Genomic DNA, 20198 nt, shown 5'->3' with positions numbered 1-20198 from the left:
TAAAAATAATACAGAAAGCCAATCTATTCGGTAGGTGAGTAGCACACCACTGACTTCAATTATTTCTTTACAGTAAATACAAAGATAACATCAGATGCTATTAATGAAATATTGCCAGCTCAGACTTGAATAACAGTACTTCTTACTTATGGATATTGCTTTGGTGCATATATGTAGTACTTTTTCTTTACAAATTCAGAACTTAAAGCCCAACAGACAATATTAATTTGTTCCAGAAAAAGGGACCAAAAGAACCAGAGTTCTTACTTCTTGTGGTAAGTATTTGCTGTTGTTTATTTGCAAACTCGTGTCCGACACTTTTGCAACCCCATGGACTGTAGGTTATAATATGTACTTATTATATTATAGGTTATAATATGTACTTATTCATAATATGTATAATTTGTACTTATCATATGTACTTATTCCCTTCCTCAAACAGTTTATCACCAAAACTCAAATTGCTGGAGAGAAAAAGTAAAAGAAATTTTGGATAATATACTTTGAATCTGTGTTACCATTTTTTATTGTTATTTGTTTGGCTACAATGTGATTTATAGCTAAGAAATCTACCATATTGTATTAATGCATACAGTGAGAAAAGAGAAATTGGTTTTTTTACAATATTTTCAAAAGGCACTCAAACTACGAACTTTAATTTAACCTTCCCATTAGATTTATTTGAGGCCGAAATAGTCTCAGATAAATTTGTCCTCTCTGTTATAGCTATCACTTCACCTACATGTAAACTTTCCAAATGTTTATTCATTCATTTAACAAATATTTATTAAGTGCCAGGCACTGTGCTAAGCTCTGGAGCCACAGGCCCCTGATTCTTGGAGAGCCTTACTTAACCAAATGATAGTCCTACTTACAAACACCATTTGCAAAGTATCTGTCTTTAAGACTTCTAATTTCTACATTAGAATATTATGACATAACACCTTTACAAACTGCCATGTGGCTGTTCAATTCATGGACTGTTAAACACGCCAGTAAAATCTATAAGAGTAACAACCACATATTACATGTATGATATTGGAGAAAAGCATAATTTATCACTGCAATTAGTACTACTTAGACAAATACTCTCATTTGGCTGAAAACTACCATGATATCTAGTCTAAGTTACAATTTGACTTAATTTTTATCAAGCACTGAAACTATATGTAAAATTGTGCTTCCTAACCCTTGCTAAGATAACCCCTTCCGTCCTGATTTAGAGGCAAGGAATTCTAATGTTCAAACATGGAAAATATTTCTGTCTTCTCACCACAACCAAGCAGATTTTTCTGTAAATTCCCAGCCATTAATTAGTACCGACTCTTAAGATCTGATTAACCCAAAGCCAAGTAAAAACAATGACAGTTCATAAAATCATAGAATTTCAAAACTGAAAAGATTTTCTAATTTAAATTTCTCATTTTAAAAATAAAGACTAAGATCTGAAGAGGTTTACTGGTATGTTCAAGGTCACACAAGTTAATGATAGAGCTGTGGTTAGTTCTCTGACTCCTATTCCAGTGCTCTTTTTCACTACATAAAAGAAACTGTTATAGGAAATTAAGAAGAGCTCTGAGAGAAAAAAAAATTACCTTTAATTACAAACATGAGCAAACCATAACTCAGATGCACTTAATAAGCTCTAAATTGAAATTATGCCTATTTAAAAATAAGAAGAAAAGGAAGTCAAAGCTGAAAAATGATAGATCAGCCTTCTGGGATATGGCCTTCATACAGGTCAATCCAGTTATAATCAACTTTAAGAGCCTGCTCCAATTATTTTTCAGTTCTGGAATTATTTCGTATTGAATAATACCTAAAATTAGTAGGGTACTGGCTAGGGAGCAGAAGTCTTTTTGATTTACAGAGATTTTTGTTGTAATGGGTTTTGACCAGGGAACAGTAAATTAAAGCAAGACGTCAAACTTTTACCTTAATTTCCTATATCTCCAAATTTGGCCTCTTCCCTCTCTACTTGAATAAAGTAATAAAGGCTAGAATTCCCATTTCAATTTCATTTTCCTTTTTCAAAATTTAAATTGTTTCACATTATTGTTGAACTTAGCAGTGTATTCAACAAATCTACTTTTCTAAGAGTAAAATTCTGTGAATTTGAGCAGACTCTGGGAGATAGTGAAGGACAGGGAAGGCTGGCATGCTGCCGTCCATGGGGTCGAAAAGAGTAGGACAAGACTGAACAACAAGAGTAAAATTCTGTTAGAGAAATGGACGGTAACAAAGATTTTGCTGACACTGAAGTTATAAAATATGTGCGCACTGGAAATTTCATAACACTTTAAAAATACAAGATCCTTGAATGGCTAAGCAATTATGGAATACCACTCTACCAAATCATTTATCAAAGTAAAATAGGTTTACAAGCCCTAAGAAAAAAAGACTGAGTCCCTCTGAGCATCCTTTAGTACTAGATGGCACCACACTCCATTACTCTTGCCTGGAAAATCCCATGCACGGAGGAGCCTGGTGGGCTGCAGTCCATGGGGTCGCTAGGAGTCGGACACGACTGAGTGACTTCACTTTCACTTTTCACTTTTCACTTTCATGCATTGGAGAAGGAAATGGCAACCCACTCCAGTGTTCTTGCCTGGAGAATCCCAGGGACGGGGGAGCCTGGTGGGCTGCTGTCTATGGGGTCGCACAGAGTCGGACACAACTGAAGCGACGTAGCAGCAGCAGCAGCAGCAAGAATAAAAGAAATGTGTTGTATGTTTACAGGACTTGAATTCTGGTTCAGTGGGATGTATGAGTAAAATAAAGAGATCAAAACAACAAACATCTGAATAAACATGGTTATTTCTCAAATATAAAGTGCATTTGTGGCTCCGATCAAAGTAAAAAGAGTTAAGTGCAATATGGGATGTATTGAAATGTTTTTTAAAGTCTATTTTACTAGAAAAACAGAAAAAATATATATCTATATTGATAGAGATGTCTACAGTGACCTAGTGAACATTATATACAATGCTCACTATATGTCAGCCACTGTTGTAAGCATTTTTCACATCCTAAGCTATTTTGTTCTCACAGCAACCCTTTCAGGTGAGTACTATTATTATTCCCATTTTACAAACAAGGAAGTCAAGGCATGCAGCCAGTTAAGTGGCAAAGCTAGAATTTAGATGCGTGGAATTCCAGAATTTGTGTGCTTAAGCATTGTGCTATAATGGTTACTTCTTAAAAATTATCATCTTTGTTGAATTTATCTTTGAATCATGTGGATATCAAAATTTAAAGACACATATTTTGATTAAACAGTTTCATTATGAAACCTCTTAACTCTACAACTGTCATATCTCAAGTGATACCATGTTAATTAATAAGTTCCCATAAATACTTAGCCTCCTTGGTGTATGACAAACTAATGTTACAAGAACTGTGCTAGTGCTTTCCTACCTGGGGTTTTTTCCCAGTGGAAAACATGGTTACATATTAAATAACTTGCATATTCCAATGATTATGTGCATGTGTGCTCAGCTGCCCAGCTGAGTCTGACTCTTGTGACCCCCATGGACTGTAGCCCACCAGAGGTCTGTCCATGGGATTCCCCAGGCAAGAATGCTGGAGCAGGTGGCCGTTTCCTCCTCCAGGGGATCTTCCTGACCCAGGAATTATTATATGTAGTTCATAGTCATGGAAAAGTTTCACATAGCACAGAAACTACACTGGTTGATGCTCTCCCTCCAGCTTACATACAATAAAAGAAATAAAACTTGTCAGTTCTATAACTTGAATTTTTCTCTTATCCATCCCCCTTCTTCGCACACGTACTGTAACAATCATTGTTAAGGTTCTCCATGCTCCATGAGTCCCTCCAGCCTCAAGCCCTTCCAACATACTCAGTGGCAGCAGTACAGGGACATGGCAGGTTGGGAAGCAAAGGTGTCAGGAAGAGTGGTTATGGACTCCAAGCATTAAGCTTTATTGACCTCTCAACACTCACAGACATAAAAGCTATTTTTTGAAATGGACAGTGTTTACTATTCAACTATAGCTTCAAGACAAAAGCCTTATCCTCACTTCTAATTAAGCTGCCATCTCAATCTTCTCTTAGAAATATCTGGAACCAGCACTGACCGTCCATCATACTAAATCAATAAATCTTATATGCAAATCAAGTCATTTTACTCTCCCTTCATCCCTTCCCTAAGATTTAAAATTTTAAAAACATCATATAAGGCACTTTACGATTTGTCTACCTTTCTTTCTTATTTATTCTAACTTGCCCTCACCCACCCAAGCAAGCCACATTAAATAACTTGTATTTCTTTGAACATACTTAGCCTTTTCAGGTCTTCATGTATTTCCCACACTACTTCATATGTCAGAAACGTCCTTCCCCCTCCTTGGACATCTGGCTAACTCTTGCTCATAGTTTGAGATTCAACTTAAGCATATCCTACATGAAGCCTTCCTTAAACTTCAGAGACTTCCCTCCCTTCCAAAAATCTCTTCCCCTAAGCAAAGAGCTAGGACCATCGTCTGCATTCCCCTAACATCCAAGGCATAAATACTTTAGTCTTATCACCATATGGTTCAATGGTCTTTACACAGTTTCAGCTCCATCTTGCACTTGTTAAAGAAATTGGCTTGATCTTATTTATCATTGTATCCTCACTGCTTCACACAATGCCTGGCACTCATAGCTAATATTCAATGAATATTTAATGAGTTAGAATGAAATTCTCTATATAATACAGTAAGAAAACTAAAAGAAAATAAAAGTAATATTGATAATAACGTTCACAGAAAATATCTGGCCATTGTGATTTTCATAACAAAATTATAATGTTAAACACAGGCAAATAGTAAAATTTTGGACTTTTATGTCTCTCTTGTTTAAATGCTTAAAATCACATTTTTAAAAAGACTGGTTGGTGGTTCTAATTTAAGAACCAGTTAATACATGCTATAGTAATTCTCTCTATTTGGTCATTGTTAAATAGAACATCTTTTCTTTGCAAGTACAATAACTAACTTTATTACACTAAAGTTGTTCATTTTAATTTTCTTTCTTTCCTAAAGGAATGACCACATGTGGAATGAAAAGCATTTTCATTATCCTTTAACAAGATGAATGTCCTATTTTGTGTGATTTGGGGTGGTTTCTTATCAAGACTGCCAGCCTCTTATGAACATTATGATTTTCAGATGTGTAGTGTGCATTAAAGAATAAGAAGATATCATGAAATATTAGTGACAATTATATACCAAGCAAGGAAACTGGACAATGTTTCCAAGGGTTGTAAGGATTGTGGAAATGAATGTTACTCTAAGTAGAGTGGTGATTTATAACCAATTTCCGTCTTCAAATTAGGGCCCAAGTAAAAGAAAACGAAATTTAGCAAAGCATTGTGGTATATCATTTCCTGCAGCAGAAACACCCCCACCCCGGACCAGTGCCCTCACTTAGAACAGCACAAGAAGCAGCAACCTGAGGGAAGCCCACAGGCTCGCAGGGCAACTGGCTGGCTCTTTGTCACCAAATGCAGCAGGTTGAATGCAGACATCACTGTGATATCTTCACCAACAAAACGAGAGGCAAAGAACAGGGGCAAGAGCTGAGTAGGAGAAAAAAAGAAAACAAAAACAAATTAAAACATCACAAATGTTAAACACGTTGACTGCACAATTGATGGTCACGGTTTTATCCGGAGCTGAACACACACACACACAGTGCTAATAAATTGCAAATGCCTATTTTTCAGATGGTGAGCTTACTTTCAACCCAGGCTTATTTATATCTTATGAATAAAATACACACTATATAATAGTGTAATGTGTGAACACGTTTTGAAAGAGGTTGGAAAAAGAGACAAAGTTTAAAACAGTTGAAAGGAATTAACATTTACTGACTTCATACCAAGTGACAGGAACTGTCTGGGGCCAAATACACATATATTGTGTCATTTAATTCTTAGAATAAACCTAGGAGGTAGGTTTTATCACCCAATGTATATGTGAGGAAGCCAAGGCTCAAAGGTCCAAGGGCACAAAGCAAACAGCCAGTGGGGGGAAAATAAAATTAGAAAGCCTTGTTCTATCCAACTACAAAGTCCCCCTCTCTCCTCACACCACTTTGCCTTCTTCCAGCAATTATTTGCAAATCTGGAGAAGACTGCAAAATCCTGTAAGATTAACAGATTTCTTTTGTTAGAGTTTCATACTTTTAAAAAATAGAGAGCCAAATAACCTAAGGACAACTAAGAGGCTTCACTGTAGAAACAGCGTTACGTTTGCAGACAACATATCAACTACAAATTTTCATTTGATTCTATGATCTATAATTTCTAGATCAATTCTGTAACCAATGTTCACAACCTAGCCTTAAAGGGGGTAAAACTAATTTTTAAAGTTTTCGGAAATGAATCATGTGGAACTGTGTGAATGTTAAACTTTAAAGAAAAGTTGTTAGGATTTTCTTTAAAGTTTTAGACAATCTTTCAGTTGGTAAAGATTAACTTCAAATGAAGGTGGAAATACTAGATGAATAGTAACTTCCCATATTTTATTTAAAATTTACATTACAAGTGCCCTTAACCACTAAATGTCCAAAAATGGATATAAAATTAATGTCTCGTTCATTTCCTGACCCTCTCACCCCCCACTCCTTCTCCCCCCAAATAAAAGTCTGTTCCTGGTCTCTCCTGACCTCCTCAAAGAACAAACACATAATAAACAGTAATATATTTGACCAAATCACTCTGGAGTATATCTGACAGAAATCTGCTTGTATTAACATGCCTGAACTCTGACTTCTCCAAACTAAACTCACTACAAAACCAAAACATTTTTGTGTTACTAACTGGAGACAAAAAGGAGGAAGAGGGAAGGTAAGTATCACAATGCACAGCCTGAAAGAACCATTAAACATAAATAAACATGTCATTTGCACGAGTGACTGCAGAGCAGGGGAAAGAGAGCATTCCTTTGGAGCAGACTACTGACTAATAAAAGATCAAAGGTCTATACCTCACAACACTATAAATAAAAATGTATTTTTTCCCTGTGACCTTCTCTGTGAGGAGTAAAGTGTGCACCGTGAATGTAATTACTTAGCAAAGCTGCAGCCTCATTGTGCTCCTGCAGTTGACCATAAAACGTCTTCCTATTCTGTTTCATCAACTGCTGTACCAGGCGGCCTGCGCGCCTACCGATGGCCACAGCCATCTGGCTTGTGTCAAAGCCAGCGCACAGGAAGAAAGGGAGTGATGTCACTCTGCAGGTCAGGCAAAGAACAAAGATGCATTCTATAATTAAAAGCTGAGGGCCTCAAATACCAGGGGCCCTTCAGCATGATATGACGGCGTGATTTAATGTTCTGACGCTTGCCTTTATTTCTACCCAAAAAGCCAGGGCTCCATCTAGTGGCAAATTAGTTTTGCCCAGTTTTCTTTAAAAGGGAACCCATCTGTGTTAGCATCCAACAAAGCAGAGTAACAAAGTGACTACTTTCCGAGCAATCTAGCCTTTTTAACAAAAAGTACAGTTTGCCACAGTGCCCTCTGTCCTCAAGTCCTACAAAGCATGCCCTTTCATAGCTTAGGATTGTGAGGATAACAGCCAAAGCAGCTAACTTTGCAAAAATGCACCATGTACTACAGTCAACCCTGAAAAAAATGTAGCTGAGATGGAAAGTGAGAAACACTTCTAGAGAACGGACACATGCCTCTGGATGCCTTGGTGAAATCAAACTCATAATGTTGTACTCCAGGAAACAAAAGTATCCTAGTTAATACGGCTCTAAATGTGACACCAGGAGCAACTCATCTATAGAACAGAAAATGGAATATTTTTATGGTGAAACAATGTAACAAATTTAGTTTAAACTAACGTTTTCCACTTGGTTTCTCTTAGTTTATGCCTGCAATACATGAAATAAAATACGTTGACAAACCAATCTAAACTGCAGAATACACTGGATGAAAGACGTGATATCTTAATGGATGGGTAGGATCTATGAGATCAGACTGCCTGGGTTTGAAGCCTGGTCCTGCCCCCTAAGGAGTGGTGTCACCTTGGTAAAGTGGCTTACCCTCTCAATGCCTCCGTTTCCTCAACTCTAAAATAACAATTAAATCAGTTAATTGGTTAGAACCACTTGGAACAACTCCTGGCACATAGTTTATGCTCACAAACATTAGCTCTTACTAGCGTTTATCTATTTATTTTTTAATATTTATTTATTTGGCTGCATTGGGTCTTAGTTGTAGCACACAGGATCTTCAGTCTTCACAGAAGCATGTGAGACCTTTTTAGTTGCAGCATGTGGGATCTAGTTCCCTGACCAGGAATCGAACCCCAGGCCCCCTGCATTGGGAGCTCAAAGTGTTAGCCATTGGACCACAGGGAGGTCCCATCTTACTACTAGCATTTAAATGTACAAATATTTGTTTTTATTTTAAAATTATATGAATTAGAAATTTCTAACAGTCCATTTATACCCAATCCTATTGAGCCTTAGTAGGCCATTCTCCAAACATTGATTCTGATTTAGGCCAGAAAACTTACCACTCTTGGATTGATTTCCATGGTAGGATAAAGATATTCTAAGCTTGGCAGCTGAGGAAACCCTTGCCATATGACAGGCAGTATTCTAAGCACTTCACATTTATTAGCTCTTTTAATCCTCAGGACATTAAAAGGTACATATTATCATTTTCCCACTTTTAGATATAGAGATTGAGGCATAAGGAGGTTAAGGAATTTACCTAAGATCTCCTGGCTGGTAAGAAGCAGAGCCCTTAAGTCACTGGACTGAATGATTTAACAGATTTGAACCCAAGCCATCTAGTTCAAGGCCAGTGCTCTTGACCACTATAATTGGCAATGGAAAGTTTAAGGTTGTTACCAATTCACTCTACATACTCTGACTCTATGTTCTCCTAATAGACAATGTGGCTGATAATAAATACTTAATAAAGATTCATTTAATTCAAAAAGAGGAACTAAATGATTTAGTTCCAGCGAAGAGGAACTAAAGAGCCTCTTGATGAAAGTAAAAGAGAGAGAAAAAGCTGGCTTAAAACTCAACATTCAAAAAACTAAGATCACAGCATCCAGTCCTATCACTTCATGGCAAATAGATGGGGAAACAGAGGAAACAGTGACAGACTTTATTTTCTTGGGCTCCAAAATCACTGCAGATGGTGAGTGCAGCCATGATATTAAAAGACACTTGCTCCTTGGAAGAAAAGCTATGACAAACCTAGACAGCATATTAAAAGCAGAGACATTACTTTGCCAACAAAGGCCTGTCTAGTCAAAGCTATGGTTTTCCAAGTAGTCATGTATGGATGTGAGAGCTGGACCATAAAGAAAGCTGATCTTGAAAGAATTGATGCTTTTGAACTGTGGTGTTGGAGAAGACTCTTGAGAGTCCCTTGGACTGCAAGGAGATCCAACCTGTCCATCCTAAGGTAGACCAGTCTTGGGTATTCATTGGAAGGACTGATGTTGAAGCTGAAACTCCAATACTTTGGCCACCTGATGCGAAGAGCTGACTCACTGGAAAAGACCTGATGCTGGGAAAGATTGAAGGCAAAAGGAGAAGGGGACAACAGAGGATAATATGGTTTGATGGTATCACCGACTCGATGGACATGAGTTTGAGCAAGCTCCGGGAGTTGGTGATAGATAGGCTTCCCTGTCTTAGCAACTGAACTGAACTGAATTCAAGAAGATTATTTGAAGACTCTATTGACTTTGAGTGAAAAAAGTACAGAGTTAAGGAAGTAAAAAGCCTGAGACATACTCAGACGTCTAGATTTAATTTTTCTGTCCCACCACATGTAACTTCTCTTTCCCCTTCATCTTCAAATTTTTTCTCTACACTCTTTTGATATACCTTTAGGATATATAGCCTAGAGAAGCCCAGGATTGAGTCCACTTGCATCTACTAAACCTTCAATATGTTATGATACGGTACTTCTGACGATCAAACAAACCAACACTTACTCTCCACACTGCTGCTGCTGCTGCTGCTACTAAGTCGCTTCAGTCGTGTCTGATTCTGTGCGACCCCATAGACAGCAGCCCACCAGGCTCCCCCGTCCCTGGGATTCTCCAGGCAAGAACACTGGAGTGGGTTGCCATTTCCTTCTCCAATGGGTGAAAGTGAAGTCCCTCAGTCGTATCCGACCCTCAGCGACCCCATGGACTGCAGCCTTCCAGGCTCCTCCATCCATGGGATTTTTCTAGGCAAGAGTACTGGAGTGGGGTGCCATTGCCTTCTCCACTCTCCACACTATCTCCCTCCCAAATATTCACGTTTCAATTAGCCTGCCTTTTCCCATTGTGCCCCTTAAGCTGCCTGGATGAAGACCCTAGCCAGAAACAATCCTAGTCCAAAAAGAGGCAAAAGAAACACATTCTTTGAGTGATGACAATCTTTGGGAAAAGAATTAGCATTAAACACCCCTTACACTGCCTAGTGGTCCAGTGGGTACAATTCCATGCTCCCAATATGAGGGGCCCAGGTTAGATCCCTGACTGGAGAACTAGGTCCCACATGCTGCAACTAAGAGTTTGTGTGCTGCACCTAAAAAGATTCCTCATGCTGCAACTAAGACTCAGCACAGCTAAATAAATAAATAACATTCCCTGGAAATCAATACTGAGCAAAGACTGATCTCAACTGGCCTTGGCCTACAGTAGCTTGGAGCAGGGCTGGAGTTCCCAGCCAGAGATTGGGTCTGGGTCACAGTGGTGAAAGCACCAGATCCTAGCCACTAGGCCAGTGGTCAGTGACAAGGGCCCTGGCCTTTGGCTTTGCAGAAAAGAATTTCCACAAAGATAGAAAGTAGTGAAGCAAGTAAATTATTTATTAAGAGGTAAAAAAAAAAAAGAATATAGTACATGTGGATAGACACACGGGCGGACTCAGAGAGAGAGAGCCGCTGAGTTGCCCCCTTGAGGCAGTTTGAATTACTTTTATGGGGCACATCTGTGTCTCCTTTGACCAATCATGTTGATGTGCCTGGGTCCCAGTCAATACCTGGTATATCTCAGGATCCTCGCACGTGTACTCCTAACCAAGACGGATTCTACCGAAGAGGCCTGTGGGCAGCCTGGCATTAGTTAGTATCATTCCCCTTTGACCTCCAAGGACATTTTCTATGCATGTGTAGTCAGGGAGGTCTCCTGATTTTGAGAATGAGAAACATGTGGTCTGCACAGGGCCCAGGCTCCTCCCTTAATTGTCCTGCTATTCTCATCTTGGAGTTTCAGTCCATAGGGAATGAATCTCCAATCGCTTTACTCTGGGGGGTGGTACCGTGGGCGGGGCAGCAGTGGCATCTACCTCCTGCCTCAAGACCACCCAGAAAATCTACAGCTCCTCAAGTTTATCCTCAACTTCCTCACTTTTATATTGCTTTTTGTTTGTCTTTTATGTATTTTGAATTGGAGGATAATTGCTTCACAATGTCTTATGGTTTCTGCCGTACAGCCATGTGAATCAGCCATATTGTACTGTTTTTGACTCAAATAATTTCACAGGTGAATAACATTTATAGATAACCAACATGTTCTTTTTAAATGCTAGACACAATTTACACATCTTTCTAATCTCTCATAATATCTAATACATCACTTTGGAATTATTTAGTGTTTAAAAATAGGGGTTGAACGATACCTAATGAGTAGTGTGACACTATGTGTTGAGAACAGAATTAGATTACACAATTGTCTGTAATTTTCTGCTTGAAACTTTTTAATGATTCCTCTCTGCATGTTGCAGGGTTTCCCAAACCCTGTTCTGAGAAACAAGCATTACCCCTTCAAACAAAATTAGTAGTGGAAATGCTACCTAATAGGAAGGGCCTGAGAGGTTTCACAATAAATACACCTGTCTCAGCTGATGCCTTTCAAATGGTTTTGACCTTACAAAACCCCTTTCTTTCCTATCACCAGCCCACAGAACACATTCTGGTAAATCCTTTGGAGCATGTCCAAATTACTGAACAAAGCATCTAAAGTTCTACATCTAGCTGCTGCCTAACCTTCAGCCTTTCCTCTTGCCATACTCCACATCCCACCCCACTCCACGTTCCTGCCATACCAATATACTCATTTGTTGTTCAGTCGCTAAATTGTTTCCGACTCTTTGCAACCCCACGGACTGCAGCACGCCAGGCTTCCCTGTCTTCCACTATCTCCTTGACTTTGCTCAAACTCATGTCTATTGAGTCGGTGATGCTATCTTACCGGCACATCCTCTGCCGCCCTCTCCTCCTTTTGCCTTCATTCTTTTCCAGCATCAGGGTCTTTTCCAATGAGTCAGCTCTTTGCATCAGGTGGCCAAAAATAACTTTTCGCAAACAGGTTTGCTCTTTCCTACTTCCACTTTCAAATCTTTCTTCATTCCATATCCTTCTCTCCTTTCCCCACTCTCACCTCCCACCCCTTCTAACTTCTCCTATTTGAGTCCCCAGCGAAGCACTAAGCATGCTGTCACATCCCTTACTAACAATTTTTAGGGCACTGATTTGCTCACACCCCGCTCTTCTAGATTATAAACCTTTTAAGTGTAGAGACAGTTTCTTTTTCATCTTTGTATCCCTAGTACCTGGCACCTAACAGCCATTCATGTGTTGAGTGGAAGAATGATTATATAAATAACTGACTATGGAAATGGTTGTTCAGGATCATCACTTCCCACCCTGCTATCTCTGCCATCTCAACTGTTTAATGGTGCTTAAAGTTAAGAATCTGAATTAAGATCAGTTGATTCCTTCATGGCAATTATAAGTATCTGTGAAGAGGTAGGAAGTTGACAGTGCAATCTGACTTGAGATCTGAAGATAATTCAAATGCCCTATTTTGGTCAAAAATGTTTACTTCTCCATCTTTTCTTATCCCTAGAACTCCAACATCCAAAAATTTGACAAACGTTAGTTTGTTAGTTTCTTGGTTTGGGTTTATTTTTATTTCCTTTTACTTTTTTTCTTGCAATTGAACAATCATCTGCCAAAGAGAGATGATATAAACGGGAAAGCAGGGAACTCACACAGTTGATAATTAACTCCAAAATAAAAGAGCTGATTGTGCTAGTGGATTTAAAAAGTCAAACCTAAAGGTCAAATCTCTTCCAATAAATGCCAAAAGAATGTCTACAGCAGTGGTTTTCCATGAGTTAGTAAAATGTTCTCCCCAAAACTTCAAGGGCCAACAGAAAGTTGACAAATTTGAATTTTGTCAAGAAAGAACAAAAAGCCCCAAACCCTAATCTCACCATAATTTCAGAAAAGAAAGATTATATGGACACCAAGAACTCAGAAAGCAACCTCAAGATAAAGAATGTTCTTTTGAATAATATAGTTAAGTTTTGAGGGAAAACATTTCATTGTTGCTATTATTCTCATTTCTCAGGAAAAGAAGAAACTTCATCATGGGCCAGCATGTGGAAACCACTAATCTAAATGTCTACGATAAAGTTCTATACTTGGCACCATGGCATCACCGACTCGATGGACATGGTTTGGGTGGACTCCGGGCGTTGGTGATGGACAGGGAGGCCTGGCATGCTGCCTGTTCATGGGGTCGCAAAGAGTTGGACACGACTGAGCAACTGAACTGAACTGAACTGAGTATTTGCTGAATGAATTGATCAACCAATCGTTTACTTCTCAAAATCAACATGCCTAATTAGCTAGAATCTAGAATCGGGCATTTCTTTTGTTAAGCAGAGATCTTTTTGTATTTGTTATAAGAAACAATAGAACCCCAGCTATCAGAATCCTCAACCTTCCAAACCATTTAGAGATAACACTTTTAAGATTCCAAGTTTTAGTCAGTTCACCTGTATAAATTCCTACCACATGGAAAATAATGTATTAACAGCTGATGAATATACAAAGATATATGCTGTCAAAAAACATATTAGCCTAGATGGAACCAAAAGATATGTACTCAATGCCTTTACTGAGGCAGAAATAAAGTACATGGAGTTTCAGAGGACGGACAATTTCTTCCAGCTTAAGGGGCTTACCCTGGTGGATCAGAGGGTAAAGTATCTGCCTGAAATGTGGGAGACCCGGGTTCAATCCCTGAATCGGAAAGATCCCTGGAGAAGGAAATGGCAACCCACCCTAGTACTCTTGCCTGGAAAATCCCACAGACGGAGAAGCCTGGTAGGCTACAGTCCATGCGGTTGCAAAGAGTCGGACATGACTGAGCGACTTCACTTTTACTTTCACTTTAGGGGGAGGGAGTGGCAGGGTTATGATGGGTTGGGAACCAAAGAAAAGTTACATAAAGAAGAATATTTTATTTAATATCTCCAGGATTAGCCATTTTTAATTTTTTGATCTTAGCATCCCTTTACACTATGTAAAAATTATCAAGGACCGCAAATGCCTTTTGTTTCTGTAGTTACACCCATCAATATTTACTATATTAGAATTAAAACAGCCACTTAAAAGTATTTGTTTATTCCATTTAGAATAACAAAAATAAAAATAACAACACTACACATTACCAAATTACATTTTCAGTGAAAAATAACTAGATTAGCCAAAACAAACAAATAAATATTTAAAGGGAAAAGCTTTACATTTTTCTCAAGTCAATCTCTCTAATGTCTGGTTTAACAGAAAATAGCTGGATTCTCATCTCTGCTTCTGCATTTAATCTATTGTGATACGTTGTTTTGGTTGAAGTATAAGTAAGCGTTAGTTATGCCCGACTCTTTGCGACCCCATTGATTGCAGCCCATCAGGCTCCTCTTTTGCAGGAAAGGATTCTGGAGTGGGTTGCCATTTCCTTCTTCAGGGGATCTTCCCAACCCAGGGATCGAACGTGGGTTTCCTGCACTGCAGGCAGATTCTTTACTGACTGAGCTACAAGGTTGAAGTATATACATGAATAAAATCTCACCTCACTCAGATAAGTAGTTGGAAAATAGAGGAATATTTTAACAGCTTTTTCAGATAACTACAGATATGCTTCTTTGGTATTAACACCAAAATTCAACAATGACAGTCTGAAACTACGTATTATCAGTGAACTTTTCATACTATTACATTAAGATTCATTGGTCTATTTTGCATTTTGACTGGATCTTTTAACTGTGTATGATTTTGTAACATCGTGCACTGTTCATTTGGAAAACAATGGTTCATTTGGGTTATGCATATCTTTCACATGTTGACACATTTTGCTTTTAGTATCAAAAATCATATTCATTAATAGTCACCATTGATTTTATCAGGTACATCTTTAAATGTTGAGAAGCTGTCAAGCTCACAGTGGCAGATACATGTTTTCTAGAATTTTATTTTTTAACTTGAAAGCTCAGCTTTTATCATTGCCAACAAATACAGTTAGTTGTTTTCCTTAAAGTGACAGAATCACTTTGTTCATTTTTGATAAAATATCTGCCAAATATCCAATTTATCTAGTTTTTTTTTTTAATTTATTTGGCTGCACTGAGTCTTAGTTGAGGCAGGCAGAATCTTTAGTTGTGACATGAGAACTCTTAGTTCTGGCATGGGGGATCTAGTTCCCCGACCATGGAAACCAGGTCCCCTACATTGGGAGTGTAGAGAAATCCCCAAATATCCAACTTTAAATAACCATAGGCTTCAGTAGTGCAGAGGGCCAAGAATCCAACTGCCAGTGCGGGAGACATAAGAAATGCAGGTTTGATCCCTGAGTTGGGAAGATCCCCTGGAGAAAGGAATGGCAACCCACTCCAGTATTATTGCCTAGAGAATCCTATGGACAGAGGAGCCTGGCGGGCTACAGTCCATGGGGTCGCAGAGTTGGACATGACTGAGCAACTAACACACACACACAATTCATCTTTTGGTCATTCTGTCAAGTGAAATGGTGTTTCAAACAATCACACCAGTACTCTTCCTGGAGACAACTTTGCATTGTGGAAGCACTTTATAAAAATGTATTTTTTGTTTTTTCACACACAATATTAAAAAGATATGCACTCAAGATCTAGATTTAATAAAAGTTATATAAATTTTACTACTTCATCAAAGACATTCTTAAGTGAAAATGGCCTTTTCTCCTATGTGGATGTTGGTGAAGAATGGAATGACTACTAATAATATTTGTTTCCACTGCCTCACTTTATGCTAAAACACCAGCAGTTTCTACTGCTCTTGCAACATCAACCCAAATGTCAACACAGTGAAAAAAGAAAATAATGTCAGCATTAGTATGAAAATAGTTTTGACTTCATGAATCATTTGAAAGGCTCTCAGATTCCAGGGATCCTTAGTCCACACCTTGAGAGGTGCTGGTCTAACCCTCTGGTTGACACATAGAAAGCCCAGAAAATGTTTCATGAGCACTTGGGTTCTTTTATGTTTTATTTTTATTATTTATTTGGCTGTGGTGGGCCTTAGTTGCAGCATGTGGGATCTAGTTCCCTGATCAGGGATTGAACCCAGGTCCCCTGCACTGGGAGCATAGAGTCTTAGCCACTGGACCGCTAGGGACGTCCCCATAAGCACTTGTTGAATAAGTGAACAGGGAACAGAGAACTACATTTATAATGTAACCCATGTTGTTTAGAAAAAACAAGTGGTTAGAAAATAATGCCAGTAGTATTTAGACCTCTTGCTACTTCTAAGGTAATTAGTTCATTTCCCACTTCATCTAGTCTATGGACAAATGCAAATATAAAATTTTGAGTTATTTTATCAAATTGAGAAGGACAGTTACGACAGATTTCTGAAAGTAACAATCAGAACACTACAGCCCAATTTCCTCAGCACCACTCCTTGCAATATAAAAGTATACGTCCTGCTAAGGGATAAGAAAACAAATTGTGAATTACTGGTATGTCCAGAAAAAGGAAAATTAATTTGTTGATAAGCTCTAGTCAATACTTTAGCCACCTTATACGAAGAGCCAACTCATTGGAAAAGACCCTGATGCTGGGAAAGACTGAAGGCAGGAGAAGAAGGAGGCAACAGAAGATGAGATGGTTGGATGGCATCACTGACTCAATGGACATGAGTTTGAACAGACTCCAGGAGATAGTGGAGGACAGGGAAGGCTGGTGTGGTGCAGTCCATGGGGTCCCAAAGAGCCGGACATGACTGAGCAACGGAGCAACAGCAACAGTATTTATTGAACCCATATCATGTACATGGCACTATTAATTCATGTACTGCTAGTAGAATAATCAAGGAATTAGAACTTTCAGAAATACTTGAGAATAACAGAATTGTTATCATTAAGTAAGTTTAGAACTAGAAAAATTCTTGATGAACACCTAATGCAGAGATTTTTGAACATGAAATGACCACTCAACACAAGTAAAATAATTAGTTGAAAGGCGTATCACAACAAATTTGTTTAAAATTGTCTTTAGATGCTGAAGTTTGAGGATAAGGGTTTTTTTGTATTGTTTTGTTGATGTTGTTATTATTGTTCTGAGGATAAGGTTTTTAAGAAAACAACTAGGATACATTTAGAGTTATCTCTTTAATAATGTCACTTTCCTTCACTTGTTTTCTGAAGTGTTTTCTTCAGAAACTAGAACTAGAACTAGCACCAGGAATGTGCAGCTTGGACCATCTGCTCCTCAGTCTATAAGTATCATCTGTATATGACTACATGAGGATGTTGCTCATGACATATCATCCATCATGGGTATCTCAGTGGGAAAAAAGTGGGAAAAACAATGAATTGATCCAAAGCTCTTATTTTGTCAATAGCAAAACAGAGATAAACAGACCTAGCACAGGTCAGAAAGTCATTTGGGGAAAACATTAAGCTAAAACTCCTTTTATGTACATGTTGTGACATCTACAGTTTCCTTTTTAATCAGTTCACACAAAAAGTAAGAAAAGGACATAAAGAATTGTACCTAATATTGACAACACAAGGGTAACTCTGTGTCCATTAAGAAGGTATACCAATGGTATAATTAAAATAGAATTATGTATATAAGTCCATCTTCTGATGTTACTTTTAACTCTACTAAATGCTATCTTTTTACAAGGATTCCTGTTTTGTAGTCCATGGAATTCTCCAGGGTAGAATACTGGAGTGGGTTGCCATATTCTCCTCCAGGGGATCTTTCCAACCCAGTGATCGAACCCAGATCTCCTGCATTGCAGGCAGATTCTTTACCGTCTGAACCACCAGGGAAGCCCAGGAATACTGGAGTGGGTAGCCTATCCCTTCTTCAGCGGAGATTCCCAACCCAGGAATTGAACCAGGATCTTCTGCATCGCAGATGAATTCTTTACCAGATGAGCTACCAGGGAAGCCCAGATATAAGTCCATCTTCTGATGTTACTTTTAACTCTACTAAATGCTATCTTTTTTCCCAGGATTCCTGTTTTGTAGTCATCTAGTCAAATGCAGGCGTTTATTCATTCTCACATTAATCTATTCTTAATATTTATTTTATTTGGCTGCACCGGGCCTTAATTAGAGCACTAGGGACCTTCATTGCGTCACGTGGGCTCTTTCGCTGTGGCGCACTGATTCTCTAGTTGAGGCACACGGATCAGTCGTTGCCCCACAGAGGCTCAGCTGCACCACACAGACTTAGTTGCCCTGCTGCATGTGGGGTCTTAGTCCCCCGACCAGGGATCAAACTCAGGTCCCCTGCATTGCAAGGCAGATTCTTAACCACTGGGTCATCAGGGAAGTCCCTCACATTAATATTTTAAAACTTCTATCACCAATACAGAATACAAATCTTTTTCTAATTTCTAATCTTCTAAATTATACATAGATTTCACAGTCCACAGCATCTACATTACATGTGTTTCATCTAAAAAGCTTTTCTTCATATTTAAAAAGTGCCAACAGAAAAGCAAAACCCACATAAACAAATCACTTTTGATTACTGTTAAAAAATACCTTCAGAATTTTTCAGTCTTTTTGACTGTTTCATTTTGTTGTGTTTATGTAATAGTTTTGCTTTTCTAGTACTTGAGTTCAAATTTAAACCTTCTCACCAACTAGCTAGGTTTCATTTGACAAGGTTTACTCTGAGCTATGAAAGTCTCATTTGTAAGTCTGGAATTTATAATAGTTTCCTTGCAAAACTGCTACTAGAGAAGCCCCTGGCACACACAAGTTCATGTCTATGTCTGTATCTAATATCATTTAATCTTCACGTCAACCCTGAGGTAGGCATTCCTATATGTGGTAGTCATTAGTGCTATTTCTACAACACTCTGAATCTCCATTTTTCCAGGTACTTTCTAGGCCCCTGTGTTGCATGAGATTGTGTCACTAGTCCTGGGGAGGAAGTTGTGAACAGAAATGATACCATGTGCCACTTCTAAGACAGATCACTTAATTGCTGGCGTGAAGCTTTCCAGAACTCTCTTTCTCTCCAACAGTGATCAGCAATGTTCTATAATTAGATGATGGCTGCTCCATTAACCACAATCCTGGAGTAGGAGATGTGGAGCCTAGTTCCCATCTGACAGACAATGAACAGGCAATACAAGCAAGAAATAAAACTTCAGTGGCTGAAGCCACTGGGATCTGGGGATTATGTGTTCCAGCAGAAACTAAGGTTCAGAGAATAACTTGCTTGAGGTCATATGGTCAGTACTGAAGACAGAATTTGAACTGAAGTCTATTTTAATCTTTCGTAGTACATTAAACATTCCTCAAGGGCAGGGACTCTTATTTCCCAGATAGCTGTCCTTGTTTAGAAAAACAAAAGGGTCTGAAGGCTGGGAAGTCCAATGCCAAAGACAATGAGAGCACTCTGAAAAGACCAAGGTCTTCCTCTCATCAGTCACCCCTTCTATTTCTAAATACCCCAAAGAGAGTCAGAAGATATGGCTCTCCTCTCATATTCAGACATAAAGAATAGGAGAAAGCTACTTCACTTTGGATCTTCTGGAGCTAACAAATAAGTCCCAACCCTTCAAGAACTAGAGGTTTTCTTCACAATTTTTGCCATATCCTCATAACCCCTCTGCCTTATTATTTTACTTAATATTTTATGTAAGTTGAGTTTAGCTTTTTCCTATGTGGTAATATATGTGGAATCCCAAGTCTGATGTGTAAGCTGTATTTTAACTAATATCTATTAAAATAAATATACTGCTATTGGAAAAAAGAATTAAAAATTTCACTCACATGTAAACTGACTGAGTAGCTCCTGATCACAACAAAATGACTGCTTATGAAGATTTTATTTTCAGGAGTGACTGAAAGCTCCCTGGCCACTA

At 38.5% G+C, this 20198-nt stretch overlaps 1 protein-coding gene across 5 annotated transcripts in view; it reads right to left on the bottom strand.

The window, feature by feature from the left end:
• The window catches only part of MSRB3 (methionine sulfoxide reductase B3), a 181585-nt gene that overhangs the window by 134571 nt on the left and 26816 nt on the right, over window positions 1-20198 (bottom strand). For 4 of the 5 annotated variants that reach the window (XM_055579757.1, XM_055579751.1, XM_055579764.1 and 1 more), the window contains exon 2: window positions 5456-5582. The exons of the other annotated variant lie outside the window; for it this stretch is intronic. In XM_055579757.1, the coding sequence (XP_055435732.1) occupies window positions 5456-5531 (76 nt within the window). In that variant the 5' untranslated portion in view covers window positions 5532-5582. The remainder of the gene's footprint in view (window positions 1-5455; window positions 5583-20198) is intronic. 5 annotated transcript variants of the gene reach the window in all.

Source organism: Bubalus kerabau, chromosome 1, assembly GCF_029407905.1.
Source record: "Bubalus kerabau isolate K-KA32 ecotype Philippines breed swamp buffalo chromosome 1, PCC_UOA_SB_1v2, whole genome shotgun sequence".
Classification (NCBI taxonomy): Eukaryota; Metazoa; Chordata; class Mammalia; order Artiodactyla; family Bovidae; genus Bubalus; species Bubalus kerabau.
Note: the sequence above shows the minus strand (reverse complement) of the source record. Positions and strands in the feature narration are given on the sequence as shown.